At 43.4% G+C, this 17315-nt stretch overlaps 1 protein-coding gene across 1 annotated transcript in view; it reads left to right on the forward strand.

Annotated features, from left to right (window-relative positions):
- The window catches only part of FHDC1 (FH2 domain containing 1), a 194306-nt gene that overhangs the window by 46739 nt on the left and 130252 nt on the right, over positions 1 to 17315 (forward strand). Inside the window, exon 3 of the mRNA XM_085864539.1 lies at positions 4909 to 4970. Coding sequence (XP_085720665.1) covers positions 4909 to 4970 — 62 coding nt within the window. The remainder of the gene's footprint in view (positions 1 to 4908; positions 4971 to 17315) is intronic.

Genomic DNA, 17315 nt, shown 5'->3' on the forward strand with positions numbered 1-17315 from the left:
TGGCCGGAGTGCAAATCCTGCCACCAACCTCCTAATGAAAGTAACCCAACTGCAGGAGGACGTCCGCAGACACAGTTGGGCACTAGATATGGATGGCCGTTGGCTCACAAGGAGCTCCTCCGCCCTTTGACAGGTTTTGTTTTTAATCCTGCTGGGTGTCCATATCCAAACACCCTCCTCACCAGAAAACCTGGTGGGGGAGACGGTTTAGTCGCCGCCAACCCGACCATGGAACAGGTTAGTACAGGTTTACATGGTACGTGTAGCAGGTCACAGATCGAACCTGACCTGACAAAAAACCTGACCTACTCTCGGGTGGCGAGATCATGGCGGGTGGTTTCGCCTCCAATTGGGCTGCTCGCTGTGATGGTTACCATGCCCAAGGAGTTTCTGTAGCTGTGTCCAATAAGCTGACTCCAATGATAATTGAGGTAACACCGGTCAACGAGCGTATTATGAGACGAAGGATTCATCACTCTTTGTGTTGTTCTCTGTGTCATTTCCCTGTTCTCTGTATATTCTCCGAGTGAGACAAGTGATCTCACCGTAAAAGATGCATTCTATGCTGTGCTCGAGTCTGTGGTTGATCAGTGCTCCAGGCGACATAATCTTCTCGTCTTGGGGGATGTCAATGCATTGACTGGAACTGATAGGGATGGTTACGAGACATGTGTTGTCCTCATGGGTCTGGAACTATGAACCAGAATAGCAATAAGTTCCTGGACTTTGCTAGAAGTCACGGACTTAGGGTGGCTGGTTCATGGTTTCAACACCCACAGGCTCATCGCTGGACTTGGTATTCCAGCACTCTTTGAGGTTCTGATGGTTAACATACTCGTCAGGGGAGGTGTGGCAAAGGAGATTGACTATGTTCTCATTGATGGTCGCTGGGAGGATGATCGAGAACTGCAGGGTCTACCGGAGTGCTCAGTTTCTCAATACCGACCACAGGCTTGTGGTAGCATCTCTGAAGTTTCAGCTTAAATCTGGAAGAATGGTACCATCCCAGCCGAGGCTGAATGTTGGCAAGCTCAAGGATGAGAGGGTAGCTGAGGAGTTTGCAAACAGGATTTGGGGGGTCTGAGTGCTTTGGGGAATCCTGAAGAGTTGTGGAGTGCCTTCAAGACCACCATCCTTGATGTTGCCGGTGGACGTCTTGGAACTCACCTTGGGGTGAAGAAGAATTTTTGTTTCTCAAGAGACACTGGATACCATTGGCCAGGGTCGCAGGGCCAAGCTTATTCGCAGAGCTGAGCTGTTCAGGGAGTTGTTCATACTGTATGTTTTCTGAGGGTGGACAAGGAGGCCTAAGTGCAAGGAATCTTTGAGTGGGTAGAACATCACCCGTGGTCAAGTGATTCTCGTCCTGCTTTCAGGGGAATTCGTGCATTGCGTTCCTCCAAGCACATCCCTCAGTGTACTGCAGTTAGAGCGGAGGGTGGAGGGCTCTTGACAGAGGAGTCCGAAGTGAAGGCTTTGAAGGTTACTTTGAGCGGCTGTACCAGGTTCATGCACCAGTTGTTGAGTTGGATGTCAGGGGTGTTGCTATCTCTCTTGGTGACCCTCTAATCAACTGTGGTCCAACTTCGTTTGTGAATTTCTCAACGCTGGTGGAAATGCTGCACTCATATCATTGCACACAGGTGCGTGCTCAGCCTGGAACACAGGCATCATCTCAACTAACTGGAGGCGGGGCCTTGTTGTCCCTCTCTCAAAAAGGAAGGGTGATTGCCAGGACTGAAACAACTACTGAGGGGTGACGCTGCTCTCAGTGCCGGGCAAGGTCTTTGCTTGTATAATTCTTGATCGGGTTCACCACCATCTGCTTGAGCACCAGCGCCCAGTGCAGTCAGGCTTTACACCAAAGAGGTCAACGATTGACTGTATCCTTGCTCTTCAGGTCCTCACCGAACGCAGACGAGAATTTCGGCAGGGGCTGCTTGCAGCCGATGTTGATCTCTGCAAAGTGTTGAATTCAGTGAATCTGGATGCCCTCTGGAGGATTAATGGTCTTTGTGGGGTGCCACCAAAGTGGATCAATCTGATGTCTGAACTATACTCTGGTACTGAGAGTGCTGTGAGATGTGGTGGTACCATCTCTGACTTATTTACAGTTATTACTGGAGTTTGTCAGGGGTGTGTACTGGCCCCCACACTTTTCTGCACTTGAATGGACTGGATTCTGGGGAGGATGTTGGAGAGATCAAGCTGCAGTGCATCGTTTTGGAATGTTAAGATCTCTGACCTTGATTGCACAGATGGTGCAGTCATCTTTGTGGAGACTCTAGATATCCTTTTGGGGGCCCTCGAGGTGCTGAATGAGGAGTCGGAGCTGCTGGGATGATGGGTTTCCTGGGTCAAAACTAAGATCCAGGCTTTCATTGACATATTGGATGCTGCTGTCCTGTCTGTGCCTGTTTGTGGTGAGGATGTTGAGGTCATGTAGAGATTCACTTACCTTGGCAGTGATATTCATGTCTCTGCTGGCTGTGAGCCAGAAGTCAACAGATGTCTTGGTCAGGCCTGGGTAGTCATGGATTCACTGGATCATGGGTTGTGGCATTGTCCGTTCCTGTGCTGGAGGATGAAAATCTGCGTCTTCACGTCCTTGGTACTTCCAGTCTTGCTCTATGGATATGAGACTTGGACTATGACCAGGGATCTGAGATAGAGACTTAATTCTTTTGGTAACAGGTCTCTTTAGAGAATCCTTGGCTATCGCTGGTCAGACTTTGTGTCCAGTGAGCAGTTGCTGGGAGAGACTCAAATGAGATTTGTTACCTGCATAATCTGTGAAAATCAACTGCAGCTGTATGGACATGTGGCTCGTTTTCCTGATGCTGATCCTGCTCCAGATTCTCTCAGCGAGGGAGCCTCGTGAGTGGAAGAGGCCAATGGGTCGACCATGTTCCTCGTGGGGGATGGCCAGACGGAGGCCCCTGGAGTACCGGCAGAAAGTGGACACAGCGACGCACTGCTCTGGCGCATGTTCCCACACGTGACCAGACCTTATCTGAGCCAATCAGACATGCCACGAGAGATAGACAACAGTTAGAGGTGGAGAAGACTGAAATACCCTGACTGTGCCCAGCTACACACAGCAGGAACTGATGCAGATAGTCAAAGGAGTGCCCTTGCTGCAGGTCGGCAGGTGGCAGGCAGCGAGAAGCTCGTGAAGCGGAGGAGAAGAGTGTCTGGCTGGGTTAGGTTGTGGTTCACTGGTGGCTCTGCAGACTCCAAACGCAGTCTTCTCCAAGGTTCCGTCTGGTAACAACTTCTACCCTCCCTGCTGCGTGGGCTTTTATTTCCTCTGGCCTCCATCTCGTGCTGTAAAATCCCATGCCCCTCCCTACTCAGTCACTATTGGTTGCTGACTGTCCGACCCCTCCGTGGTGCTTCACCCCAAAGCTTCGACACAAACCGTGGCAGTAGCGATGCTTGTTTTCCTTTGCCACCTGGACTTGTGCCCTCAAGGCCTAGTGAAATGCAAAAATTATAAAAACACATAAAGGACAGAATCAAAATGGTAAAATGTCAATAAATAGGACCATACAGGTTGATAATTATCGAAACAGACAGTGGGAAAGGGAGATGTCATACTATACATTTAAGTGCCGCATATCTGACGTCACATTTAATTACTTTACACTGATGCTAAACATTCGCTTTAAGGAAATCACTATGCTATATTGAGCATCTTTAACTCCAAGAAGTAATTTCCACAACAATATGTTCTGTGGACTGTTTGTATTGAATAACTGAAATTGGTGAAATCACTTGCACATGCACAGGTGTAACATTTTAAAGTAGCAGTGTATTTTATTTATTTATGTTTGTGTTGGTGATTATGGTTCATGATGGTTATTTGAATCTCCAGCCAATAAACAATATGGAACGTCAGTGTTAACACACTTCTGCAAGGTCGATCATCTTATTGTAACCCTCTGTTGTACATCTGGCCCAGCGAATCAAATACTTTTCTTTGGAAAAACCTGTGCAAGTATTTTATTTTTGTGCGATCCTTCAATAAACTTGAGAAGTGATTTAATGAATCATGATATCACAAGTCTGTTTTCCTTGAAAGGAATGCTGAGAGAAGTAACCTTTTCCTTATAGTCCCAAACCAAAGTTAATTGAGCACTTCAGCACGAGCACCATGGCTTTCGGATGCTCTGGTTGCTATAGCTGCTTGTCATTTGGGCTTTCAGAGGAAGCACTTAAAGCCTGTTGCCCTTTCTACGACCTGACATGCCAAAGCAAATTGGGTACTTCCTATGGCCCGGGCAAACACCCGGCCCAGCACGAGTACTGTGCTTGGCATTGCGTTGCATGCACATGGTTAAGGGAGCTCGGCTTCTCATCATCAACTCGTAGCTCTGCTTTCAGAAAGCCGACGACAAACTACCTGTGGTGCTAAGTAATAGGTTGCTCCGACTGTTTATTCATGTGCCACCGAGAGGGGGCAAGGAAGGGAATGTGAAGGGTTGAACCCTTGACCTCAACATCTCTTGGTCGTAGTTATTGTTCCAATGGCCTCCTGGTGACACACCAGCTGTTTGTGTGCAGAATTGACACAGCTGGCCCAATCCTTGTTTGGAAGTCCTGGCAGTGATGTTTGTGCTTGGTATTCAGGAAGGCTGAAACGAATTGTGTGATGATCTCCATGCTACTCCACTTCGCATTTCCACAGTCAGCCTTTCATCACCAGATTGCCCTTATTAATCAGTCCAAAATGAGAGCAGAGCATTTGTTGTGTGCTGATATTTATGGAAATGTTTGCTGGTTTGTATTTCTCGGGGAATGTCTTTTAGCATTCATTGGTTGTAATACAGTAACTTGAAATCACTGTTTGCACTGACAGCATTGTCATGTGAATAATGGTGGTCATGTGATGTCCTGTATTTTCAGATGAATATCTTGGATGCAAAACGAAGTATGAATGTTGCCATTTTTTTGAAGCATTTTAAAAGGTAGGTGCAATCATTTGATACTTTGGAACCTTCTTGCGTTTTTGCCTAACCCGTTGTGAAACCGAAGCATTTGAAGCCATCCAGCTTTCTAATCATGTGATATTCGCCCAATTTTCTTGGCATTACCTTTTCATATTTATTTATACCAGCTTGGCACTCATTACCATTGCAACACTCTCCATCGCCCTCCCCCCGCCCCCCCCCACCACCCCTCACATGGACACAAAAATAAATAAATACAATTCAGAAGCCAATCTGTTATTACCTCCGCCACGAGAAGTGGAAGGTGGTTATGTTTTCACCCCTTTCGGTCTGTTTGTTTGTTTATTAGTCTGTGTGCAGAATATCTCAAAAAGTTGTGGATGGATTCGGATGAAATTTTGTTGACAGGTTTGGTGTGTGACGAGGACAAACTGTTTAGATTTTGGTGAAGATCCAGATCCGTATCTGGATACGAGAATTATTTCATTTTTAAATTGATTCTTCACCATTGAGAGATTAGACAGGGTCAAAAACGATATAGTATTGTATAGCATGGTATTTCAAAAGCGTATTGGGCCTGATATGTTCCGTGGATCAGGAATTGCGTGGCGGAGGTATGCGCTCTACCGAGTGCCCTTCTAGTTTTAAACCTGTATCACCAATTTGTATCCTGTGATGTCAGATGTAATATTATATGAGTCAATGAATATTTAAGGAAATTAGTTGCCTCCATTTCATAATTTCCTCAAGGTGGGGTACCGAATGTTGAAAAAAGCCCTCCCATGCCCAAAGTACTTATTTATTATTTTAGGATTATTCTTCACGGCCAAACTTGTAATGTTTTCTAGTTAAAGCTAAGGAGCATTTTCACGTGTTCTGTATTATATCCTTGTTCTGTAGGGCTTTTTAACGGATGCCCAGTGAACCACAGAGAGCTTACAGTTGTAGCTCATTTGACGTGACGTTTCCTGCTATCATTCGATCTATCTGCTGGGTTCTTTATCACTGCGGTTGCTCGGTCTATCACTGATCATGTTATCCTCAAATGTAATATTTTTCTGTGGTTGCTTGCATCATGTGATACACAAGTGGGGGAATTTCTATCGTTGCGTGCATCGTGTTGTCACGTCTGGGTACCGTTAACACAGGATTCTTCGGAGTCTGGACCATTCATCCCAGAGATTGCCCAAACAATCTTTTACTTGCACTGCATTCAGTTATTACTCATTACTCGACGACTTTACCATTCCCCAAGGATCATTCAAATGAGCGTGGAGGTAAGGGGTTTTGAACAACGTGGTGGTGAGGCGTTTTTAATAACGTGGGGGTGAGGGGTTTTGAATAATATGGGGGTGAGGAATTTTGAATAATATGGCGGTGAGGAATTTTGAATAATGTGGCGGTGAGGAGTTTTGAATAAAGTGGCGGTGAGGAGTTTTGAATAAAGTGGCGGTGAGGAGTTTTGAATAAAGTGGCGGTGAGGAGTTTTTAATAACGTGGTGGTGAGGAGTTTTTAATAACGTGGTGGTGAGGAGTTTTTAATAACGTGGCGGTGAGGCGTTTCGAATAACGTGGCGGTGAGGCGTTTCAAATAACGTGGCGGTGAGGCGTTTGGAATAACGTCGCGGTGAGGCGTTTGGAATAACGTGGCGGTGAGGAGTTTTGAATAATGTGGCGGTGAGGCGTTTTGAATAATGTAGCGGTGAGGAGTTTTGAATAACGTGGCGGTGAGGTGTTTCGAATAACGTGGCGGTGAGGGGTTTTGAATAACTTAGCGGTGAGGGGTTTTTAATAACGTGGCGGTGAGCCGTTTTTAATAACATGGTGGTGAGGCGTTTTGAACAACATGGAGGTGAGAGGTTTTGAATCCCGTGGCGGTAATGTGTTTTTAATAACGTGACGGTGAGGTGTTTTGAATCACGTGGCGGTGAGGAGTTTTTAATCATGTGGGGGTGCGCTGGTGTTTTTATTGACGTGGAGGTGAGGTGTTTTTAATGACGTGGCAGTGAGGAGTTTTTAATATCTTGGCGGTGAGGTGTTTTTAATCACGTGGTGGTGAGGAATTTTTAATAACTTGGCGGTGAGGAGTTTTTAATAACGTGGCGGTGAGGAGTTTTTAATAATGTGGCTGTGAGGTGTTTTTAATAACGTCGTGAGGATTTTTAATAATGTGGCGGTGAGGCATATTTAATAACGTGGTAGTGAGGAGTTTTTAATAACGCGGTGAGGATTTTTAATAACGTGGCGGTGAGGATTTTTAATAACGTGGTTTTTTTATAATGTTGTGGTGAGGCATATTTAATAACGTGGCGGTGAGGAATATTTAATAACATGGCGGTGAGGTATTTTTAATAACGTGGTGGTGAGGAATTTTTAATAACGTTGTGGTGAGGATTTTTAATAACGTGGCAGTGAGGAATATTTAATAACGTGGGGTGAGGAATTTTTAATAACGTGGTGGTGAGGATTTTTAATAACGTGGTGGTGAGGCATATTTAATAACGTGGCGGTGAGGAATTTTTAATAACGTGGCGGTTAGGCGTTTTTAATAACGTGGTGAGGTGTTTTTAATAACCTGATGGTGAGGCGTTTTTAATAACGTTTTGGTGAGGCATATTTAATAACGTGGCGGTGAGGAATATTTAATAACGTGGCGGTGAGGTATTTTTAATAACGTGGCGGTGACGAGTTTTTAATCACGTGGCGGTGCGGCGTTTTTTAATAACGTGGTGCTGAGGAGTTTTTAGTCACGTGGCGGTGAGGAGTTTTTAATCACGTGGCGGTGAGGAGTTTTTCATCACGTGGCGGTGAGGAGTTTTTAATCACGTAGGGGTGAGGCATATTTAATAACGTGGCGGTGAGGCGTTTTTAATAACGTGGAGGTGAGGCGTTTTTAATAACGTGGTAGTGTGGCGTTTTTAATAACGTGGCGGTGAGGTGTTTTTAATAACGTGGCGGTGAGGCGTTTTTAATAACGTGGCGGTGAGGCGTTTTTAATAACGTGGCGGTGAGACATATTTAATAACGTGGCGGTGAGGAGTTTTTAACAACGTGGCGGTGAGGAGTTTTTAACAACGTGGCAGTGAGGCGTTTTTAACAACGTGGTGGTGAGGCGTTTTTAACAACGTGGCGGTGAGGCGTTTTTAACAACGTGGCGGTGAGGAGTTTTTAACAACGTGGCGGTGAGGCGTTTTTAACAACGTGGCGGTGAGGAGTTTTTAATCACGTGGCGGTGCGGCGTTTTTAATAACGTGGTGGTGAGGAATTTTTAAAAACGTGGCGGTGTTTGTCCTACTGTCGTGACGTGTGGTGAGTCAAGCGTAGCGAACTGATCCACACCAGTAAAAATAAATGCACAAAATTTTTTCTTCTGGCAGCGCCCCCCACTATAACACCATGGCTGGCACACACTGGTGAGAAAGATCGTAATCGCCTTTTGCAGTCACGTGTGCCTCTGTGTTTGGAAGTGCACACCTATTTTTTTTTTTTTTTGTATTCATCCACTTGTTGTGGTGGCATGATGATTTCATGCTTTGTCTGGCTATGAGCAATGGTGCATCGCCAGTGCTACCTCGTATGGAGACACCGTTGATGCATTTCCCCTTTTACCAGTTCTCTGGTCCTCATTTTGCTGACTTCTGAAGGATGGAAGACTCAGTCAACCTCAGTGGCCAACAGTGCACAAACTCAGATCCCAAGCCCACAACCCAAACCACTGAGCCAACACCAGGCTTTTCGACATTGTGGAGACACAATTTTCCACACCTAACACACCCACAAGCCAGAGGTGTTTACGCCCATGAAATTCCTCACTGTCCTGTCTATAAATTACATACTCTCCCTCATCGGTGTCACGTGTAGCAAATGGTTGCATGCATCGTATGTTTTTCCACAGTTGCATGCATTGTATGATACACAAGAGTAGGATTTTTGTCTCGTTGCATGTACCATACGATCAAGTGTGTGATTTTCTTTAGTTGTGGCATGACATGATACACGAGTATGGTACGCCAACAAGTGTGTTGCAGTCAATCGACACTGTCAACTGTTTGATTCAGCATTAAAAGAAATCTTTTTCCACAATTGTGGAATACATCTTTGAGCAAGAGTTGACTTAATTTTTTTTTTTTTTTTTTAGTTCTGTTGCAGTTTGTCCTGCCTGCAGGCGCTTTATTCTGTTTAATGGCGAGACATCTTTTTGGCGATTGATAGCCCTTTTAGAGCTTGTTTGTTGTTGGTGGAAATGCTATCGGTCACTGTTTATGAAACAGTTGTTTGTTTAGATTTTGGGATTAGGAAGGTGTTGCCTTCCATGAGCCATGCTTCACAGAACTCTGTCCTCAAATAAGTACATTGAAGGCTTGAGTACAATGTTTGTGGAGAACATATAGTTTCAGCTTTCACCAGAGGTAAGGTTCTCAACGCAGACCAGCATTTTCAAAATTTAACATTTAATTACCTCCGCCACCGAAGGTGAAGGAGATTATGTTTTCACCCCCTTTCTGTGTGTTTGTTTGTTTGTGTACAGCATATCTCAAAAAGTTTGGACGTATCCAGATGAAATTGTGTGGACAGATTCGGAGTGTGACAAGTATGAACTGATTAGATTTTGATGAAGATCCAACAACTAGAATTTTTAAAAAGGGATTCTTCACCATTGAGAGATCGTGCCAAAAACGATATATAGCACGATATCTCAAAAAGTTGTGGATGGATTCGGATGAAACTTGGTGCACATGTTGGGTGTGTGACCATGCCGGATTGATTTGATTTTGGTGAAGATACGAATCTGGATCCGACTACTGGACGTTTTAAAAGTGATTCTTCACCATTAATAGATGGGGCCAAAAATGATATATAGCACGATATTTCAAAAATTTATTTGGCCTGATATGTTCTCATGGATCAGGCATTGAAGGGCGGAGGTATGCGCTCGACTGAGTGAGTACCCTTCTAGTTGTTAATTGCTGTCTGGTTTCTAGCTCACCTGGAACATAGTTCCAGGGAGCTAATGGGATGGTTCATCGTCTGTCCGTCCGTCCGTCCATCCATCCACAAATACTTTCAACTTCTTCTCTGAATCTACACATATGATTTTATCACAACCTTCATCACCCGTGATGTACCAAAGTTTGTTCATGACATTAAAAAAATTCGAGGTCTAAGCGGGTGTTTGTGGGGTGGTGGGAGGTACCCTCCAAAATATGTATTTGCTTTCTTTTCCGAAACTACACACACATTTCAGATTAATCTCGACTACAACCTTCATCACCCATGATGTACCAAAGTTTGTTCATGACATTCAAAAAACATAGGGATCTACAGGGGGGGGGGGGTGCCCCCAAAAGAGGTGTTGGCTTTCTCCTCAGAAACTACACACACAATTCCAATGAAACTTAACCACAACCTTCATCACCCATGATGTACCAAAAATTGTTCACACCATTAACAAAACAATCGGGGTCTAAAGGTGTCTACTGGGGGGTTTCCCCCCCCCCAAAATAGATATTTACTTTCTTTGAAACCACACATCCAATTCTGATGAAACTTGACCACAACCTTTATCACCTGTGATGTACCAAAGATTGTTCATGGCATTAAAAAAATCCATAGCTATTTACTTTCTTCTCCGTTACATATTTTGTGGATCATGTACGCCTACCAGTGGTTCCCTGGTTTTCTTATCCAGCCGCTACTTGGTGAGCACCTGGGGTATTGCCCCTATTTTTATGCCCTCGCTGACAAAGTTGTCAGAGGCATTGTTTTCGTCCATACAAACGTTCTGTTTTCTCTGAAACCGCTTATCCAATGAACACAAAATTTTCACCACAGGAGCGACTATTCATGTAGAATGTTTTAATAATTACGATGTCATAGGTCACGTGGTGTGGCAGCCATGTTGGAAAAACGGAAAAACTTTGGACCTCTGTTTCTCTGAAACCACACTAAGGAATAAATTGAAACTTGGCATCTGACAACTACTCCACATGGGGAATAAGAGTAATTTGCCTGTGATATCAGTGAAATAGTATATCATTGGTATATAAATGGTATATCAGTGAAAATCCGACACCGAGGACGCTGTATCCCATCAGAATGAAAATTTATGTGATTCATTGAGGGAAAGATACGAACACAGAAAAAAAAAATATGATTTCATCCGTCACGTGGTTTGACAGCCATATGTTTTTTTTTTTTTTTTTTTTTTAAGGAAAAAAATCTTCTCCAGAACTGCTTTACAAATCAAAGTGAAACTGCACCCAAATGATTGATTCCCCATGCTGAATAAAGTTTGATAATTATAATGTCAAAGGTCACATGCATGGTCTTGCAGCCATCTTGGATTTACCCGAAAACCTTAAAAATCTTCTTCTCCAGAACGGTTGGACAGATTGAGGGGAAACTTTACAGACATGTTCAACATGAATTGGCGATATGAGGGTGATGAAGGATAATTGATGTCATGGGTTCATTGGTCATGTTGGATTGAAGAAAAATATTAAATAATGTTTTCTCTGGAACTGCTTATCCAATCAAAGCGAAATTTACCAAGTATCATCGAACAATATAGCTGCATACAGTGTGGAAATGATGTCATAAGTCATGTGGTGTCGCAGCCATATTGGATAGAAAAATGAACCTTCTCCGATCAAAACAAAACTTCATGCACATAATCCTCTACCCAATCTTGGGCAGAGTCCAAATTTTCAATGCCATAGGTCATGTGGTTTGGCAGCCATGTTAGTTTGAAAACCGAAAATTAAAAAACCTTTTTCTTCAAAACCGCAGAACAGATCAATATTAAACATGTTGTGTTACATGGCAGTGGATCACAACTGCAAAGATTTGCATCGATCGCTATAACTGTTTCTGAAATATAATTTTTTTCCTTGAAACCAATGTGGCTGTCACACCACGTGACTGATGATGTCATTTTAAAGTCAAATGTATGCAGCAAGCACAATGGATCATAATTGCAAAGTATAGTATTGATAGGTTAAATTTCAGGACCAATGGAAACAAGTGTGATTTTTTTTTTTGTCATGTGGCTTCTTTATGACATCATAATTGCATATATCAAACGTTTATCCGATCAGTGTGAAAATGTTTGAGGATCATCGAGGACTAAATTGTAATTTATGACATCATCAGTCATGTGGTTCGGCAGCCATATTGTTTTTAACATAAAACCTTCAAAAATCTTCTTCTCTATAATGGCAAAACAGATCGAGGCAAAACATGACAGATATGATTGTCTATCCATGAGGAACAAAAAGTTGTCCTATGACGTCAAAGGTCACATGGTTTGGCAGCTATGTTTTTTTGAAGAGTAAACATTTTAAAATCTTCTTCTCCTGAACGGCTTGACAGATTGAGGAGAAATTTCATTTACATGTTCCTCAAGCCTTGGGTATACTTGGGTGTTCATGAACAATTAATATGTCACATGGTTTGGCAGCCATATTGGATTGAAGGAAAATATTAAATAATGTTTTCTCTGGAACCGCTTGTTCTGTCATAGCAAAACTTCACAAGTATCATCAAACACCATTGCTGCATTTCGGGTAAAAATGATATCATAAGTCATGTGGTTTGGTTGGCCATCTTGGAGAGAAAAACGCACCTTATCCGATTAAAATGAAACTTCACAAGCATGATCTCAAACACAATGAGAGGCAAAATGTAAATTTATAATGTCATAGGTCACGTGTTTCAGTAGCCATATTGGATTGAAATGTTTTTTTTTTTAAACCTCCTCCAGAACGGCTTACCAGATCGAGGCAAAACTTTACTGGTATGACTGCCTATCCATGACGAACAAAAATTCCCTCCCTTTTTTGACTTGGGTCACATGGTTTGGCAGCCATATTGGATTGAAGGAAAATATTAAATAATGTTTTTTTCTGGAACTGCTTCATCAATCAACTTGAAACTCACAATTATGATCGTGTTGACATGAGGAATATATTGTTGTGGTTGACCAAATTCGCAAACCACCATTCAGGTCCCTTAGGTGAGATATCTCGGTAAGTATATGTGTAGTTAGGCCCAAACCCGTTGTCTAGAGGGAATAAATGTCATTCATGAGGGCTGCGACTCTTCAGGATAGCCGTTTTTCTTTTACTATCTTTATTTTGGACCAGCCGCCATTATTACCACCACCAACCACGTCTCAACAGCCATCACACAACAACCACCAACCACAACGCGGCCATCACAACAACAACCACCAACCACAACGCCGCTTCACCACAACCGCCACGACCTTTACCGTCACAACTCGCCACCATCGCATCACCGTCATCTCGCGCCACTCGTGGGCACCGATGCTGGACTCGTGCGGGGCGCGCACCGAGCAGCGTGTTCAAAAACATCACGGACTTTCCGCAGAAAAACGGATCAAAAACGACTCACGCCCACTTTTGTTCCGTCCAATCGGTGAGCGACGGGCGATTTGGCCCCGCCTCCAGGGCGTTGGAGGGCGGTCGCTATATGTAAATTCATGGATCAAAAAGCATTCACGCCCACTTTTCCTCGGGCCAATGGGGAGCGAGGTGAAAGGTCGGAGGCAGAGGGTCAAAGATGAAAGAGCGAAGCCACGGGGCTTATAAAAACGACTGCGTTCGTCAGAAGAGGGCAGTTCGCAGTTGGGAGTTCGCAGTTGGGAGTTCGCAGTTGGGAGTTCGCAGTTGGGAGTTCGCGGAGCCAGTGAAGAGTTGGGACGAGTCAAGAGAGGAGACGGAGAGGGCGATCGGACGAAGCTGTGGAGAGGCGGCGGCGGCGAAGGCGGTTGAGGGGGTGCTCGAGTCGGATTCGGGGAACTGCGGAAGGAGAGGCCGGCGGCGCGACCGAGGTCGTGGTGGAGACGCTCGTCGCGGGACCCGAGATTTTGTGAAATCCTCCTTTCCCCGAGCATCAGCAACCCCCTCCTGTTTCCCCCCGCGCTGAGATAGTGCGACAAAAGGGGGCCCCCTTCCCACCCCCTACCAGACACTGTCCGCGAGGCCCGCGGAGTTGAGGCACCACCGCCACTTCACGTCTCATAATCAGACGGGTAGGCCCGACACGGTCTCGGCCCCAGGCCCGCCTACCCCCTCATCCTGGAAGGTGGTTCTCTTTTCTTTTGCTTTGGGAATATGTGTTGTCGGCGCCGTCTGTGAAGTAAAATTGTATAAGTGTTGCCGTGTGCCGGTAGTCGGATAGATCTGCATTGTTGCATTTGCTTTTTGTCTTCTTCTTTTACATGTGCTTTTGGTGGAATTGTATATGTGTGCTTTCCGTTCATCGCGAAATAAATGTGCTTATTGTTGAACTGTTTTCCCGCTTCGCTTCGTCATTTCTTTCATTGAATCCCCATCTTGCTTCACGTAAAGGGTTGGTCGTGGGCTAAGACGCCCGATAATTAATCGAACCGTCGAGGCCGACGAATAACACCGCTCGGTTATCCCGATAGTACGGAACGGGTCGCTCAAGTGGCCCGTGTCCGAAGTCGACCTGCGGCGAGGTGCGATCGCCCGGTCTACTCTCCGTGTGGGTACTTAGGTAGGTCGAATTTGGCGAGCAACCCTATCCCACGCGGGGGCCGATTGGCACGATCGCGGTGAGACCGAAAGGTCCACCCATGACTAGTTCCCGGCGTTAGTCCGAGAGGGTCACGACTGGATTGTCCGTCCGGTGGGCGACGTGCCGCGATTCGAGTTACGTGGCCATCAGCACGCTGGCGGGCGCGAATCTGCAACAATATGTTTTAAATTTCAACCCGATCAGCCACATGGTCTGGCAGCCAGAAATATTTAATTGTTTGAATCTGAGAACGTTTTGAATATTTTTTTGAATAAGGCTTACTTGGCTGCACCTGGATGGGTTTGAGGGTAGAGGAGTAGCAATTCAATTGATACCGATGATGGCCACAGGAAAAAAGGGTCAACTGCATACGTAATAAATACATTGAATGTCGCCTGTTACTACGTCCACAACTTGTCAATCCCACGTCGTAGAGAGATGTGTGAGCCTCGTTAGACTCGGGGGAGTCCCGCTTTACCCTGTGGACCCATGGTGTGAACATTTATTACTTTGTTTTTAGGTTGTTTAAATACCAATTCAATTGATACTGACTATGTCCCCAGGAAAAATGGTCAACTGTGTATGTAATAAATAGGTTGAACGCAGCGTGCTGCTGGGTCCGTAACTCGTCAATCCTGTGTTGTATCAAAGCAGGGTTGTTTTAAAGCCAGACATCTTGTTGCCCGGTCATCACTGCCAACATAAAGTGGAAGTTTTATATTTGTTTATATTGCTAATTGATTTGAGGTTTTCCGATTTGCTTTGGCATTTTTTTTTTGAGACTTCATTTTTTTAGGACTTCTATTACCCCTCCTGTATTGTTTTAATTCTTATTACCTTTCTTAAATCTCCTCTTTGCCTTATGCTTGGTGTTGGCTTAATGGTTCGGGTGGCAGGCTTTGGATCCTCGGGTCCTGAGTTCAAATCCCGCTCAGCTGTTGAATTAATACCAGGTGGGGTTAACTCGGCCTGTTATCTTTCCGAGGTCGGCAAAATGAGTGTTAGCATGCTGGTCTACTGTGTCTGAGTGGCGATCCATCCAGGATTGTGCCCAATAGCCAAGGATACTGCTTAAGCAGCACCAACGCTCTGCACAGAGTATGGTCCCAATCTCCTCCTCCTCCTCCTCCTCCTCCTCCTCCTCCTCCTCTTTGCCTTTCAAGTCTCTGTTTCCAATGCACTGTTTGACTTCCTTGAGGGAAGCCAAACCCTTTTTGCAGTGTGCTACTTTATTTGTTGCTTTCTCTTGAATGTACTGCAGTGCTCCAGAAAAACTTCCAATGTTGCTTTCACTTTGTGGGAGTTCTTGATGAAAAGTACTTGCTGGTTGGCTCAGTTATTTCCTTTATTCAGTCTTTGTATAGGTTTCTGTGGGCTTGAGATGCCACATATGTAATTGTGACAGGGTCTTCAATTTTAAAGATATTTTGATTTTTACTGTAATTTAAAAACTATTTTTGTTTTAAATTGGTGCTCAAAACTATTTCGTTTTCTCGCCGTTGAGATGTCGAGCCTTGGTTAAAATCCTGACCCAGCGAGAAGCTGTATTTGTGGTGTTTGGTGTTCAGGGCGATGAATTCAATATATTGCTATCCCTCGGGTGGACCAAAAGACCCAGCCACCAGCATTGCTTGTTAATGGACGTTGGCTCAAAAGTGTCTCTTGTGAAGGGATAGAAAGATATTGCTGGCATCCTGCCGAAATTCAAAATTTCTGCTGTGGTTGACTGCTCGGAAAGCAACAGCCAAACCAAATGGTATATGGTTACCAAATGGTATATGGTTATATATGGTTTCGCTTATAAATCGTACATGCTTATAAATGGTTCAAGTTATAAATGGTTCATGTTTATAAATGGTTCATGTTTATAAATGGCTCATGTTTATAAATGGTTCATGTTTATAAATGGTTCATGTTTATAAATGGTTCATGTTTATAAATGGCTCATGTTTATAAATGGTTCATGTTTATAAATGGTTCATGTTTATAAATGGTTCATGTTTATAAATGGCTCATGTTTATAAATGGTATATATTTATAAATGGTATATGTTTATAAATGGTATATGTTTATAAATGGCTCATGTTTATAAATGGTATATATTTATAAATGGTATATGTTTATAAATGGTTCATGTTTATAAATGGCTCATGTTTATAAATGGTATATGTTTATAAATGGTTCATGTTTATGAATGGTACATGTATATGAATGGTTCATCTTTATAAATGGTACATGTATATAAATGGTTCATGTTTATAAATGGTTTATGTTAATAAATGGTTCATGTTTATAAAGGGTACATGTCTATAAATGGTGCATGTTTATAAATGGTTCCTGTTTATAAATGGTGCATGTATATGAATGGTACATGTTTATAAATGGTATATGTTTATTAATGGTACATGTATATTAATGGTATATGTTTATTAATGGTACATATTTAGAAATGGTCAATGTTTATGAATGGGACATGTATATTAATGGTACATGTTTATAAATGGTACATGTCTATAAATGGTGCATGTATATGAATGGTACATGTTTATTAATGGTACATGTATATTAATGGTATATGTTTATTAATGGTACATATTTAGAAATGGTCAATGTTTATGAATGGGACATGTATATTAATGGTACATGTTTATAAATGGTTCATGTTTATAAATGGTTCATGTTTATAAATGGTTCATGTTTATTAATGGTTCATGTCTATAAATGGTACATGTTTATAAATGGTACATGTCTATAAATGGTTCATGTTTATAAATGGTTAATGTTTGTACCATTATTTTT

The sequence above is a fragment of the Eptatretus burgeri genome, chromosome 18 (assembly GCF_056783735.1).
Source record: "Eptatretus burgeri isolate ZD-2024b chromosome 18, Ebu_testis_v1, whole genome shotgun sequence".
Taxonomy (NCBI): Eukaryota; Metazoa; Chordata; class Myxini; order Myxiniformes; family Myxinidae; genus Eptatretus; species Eptatretus burgeri.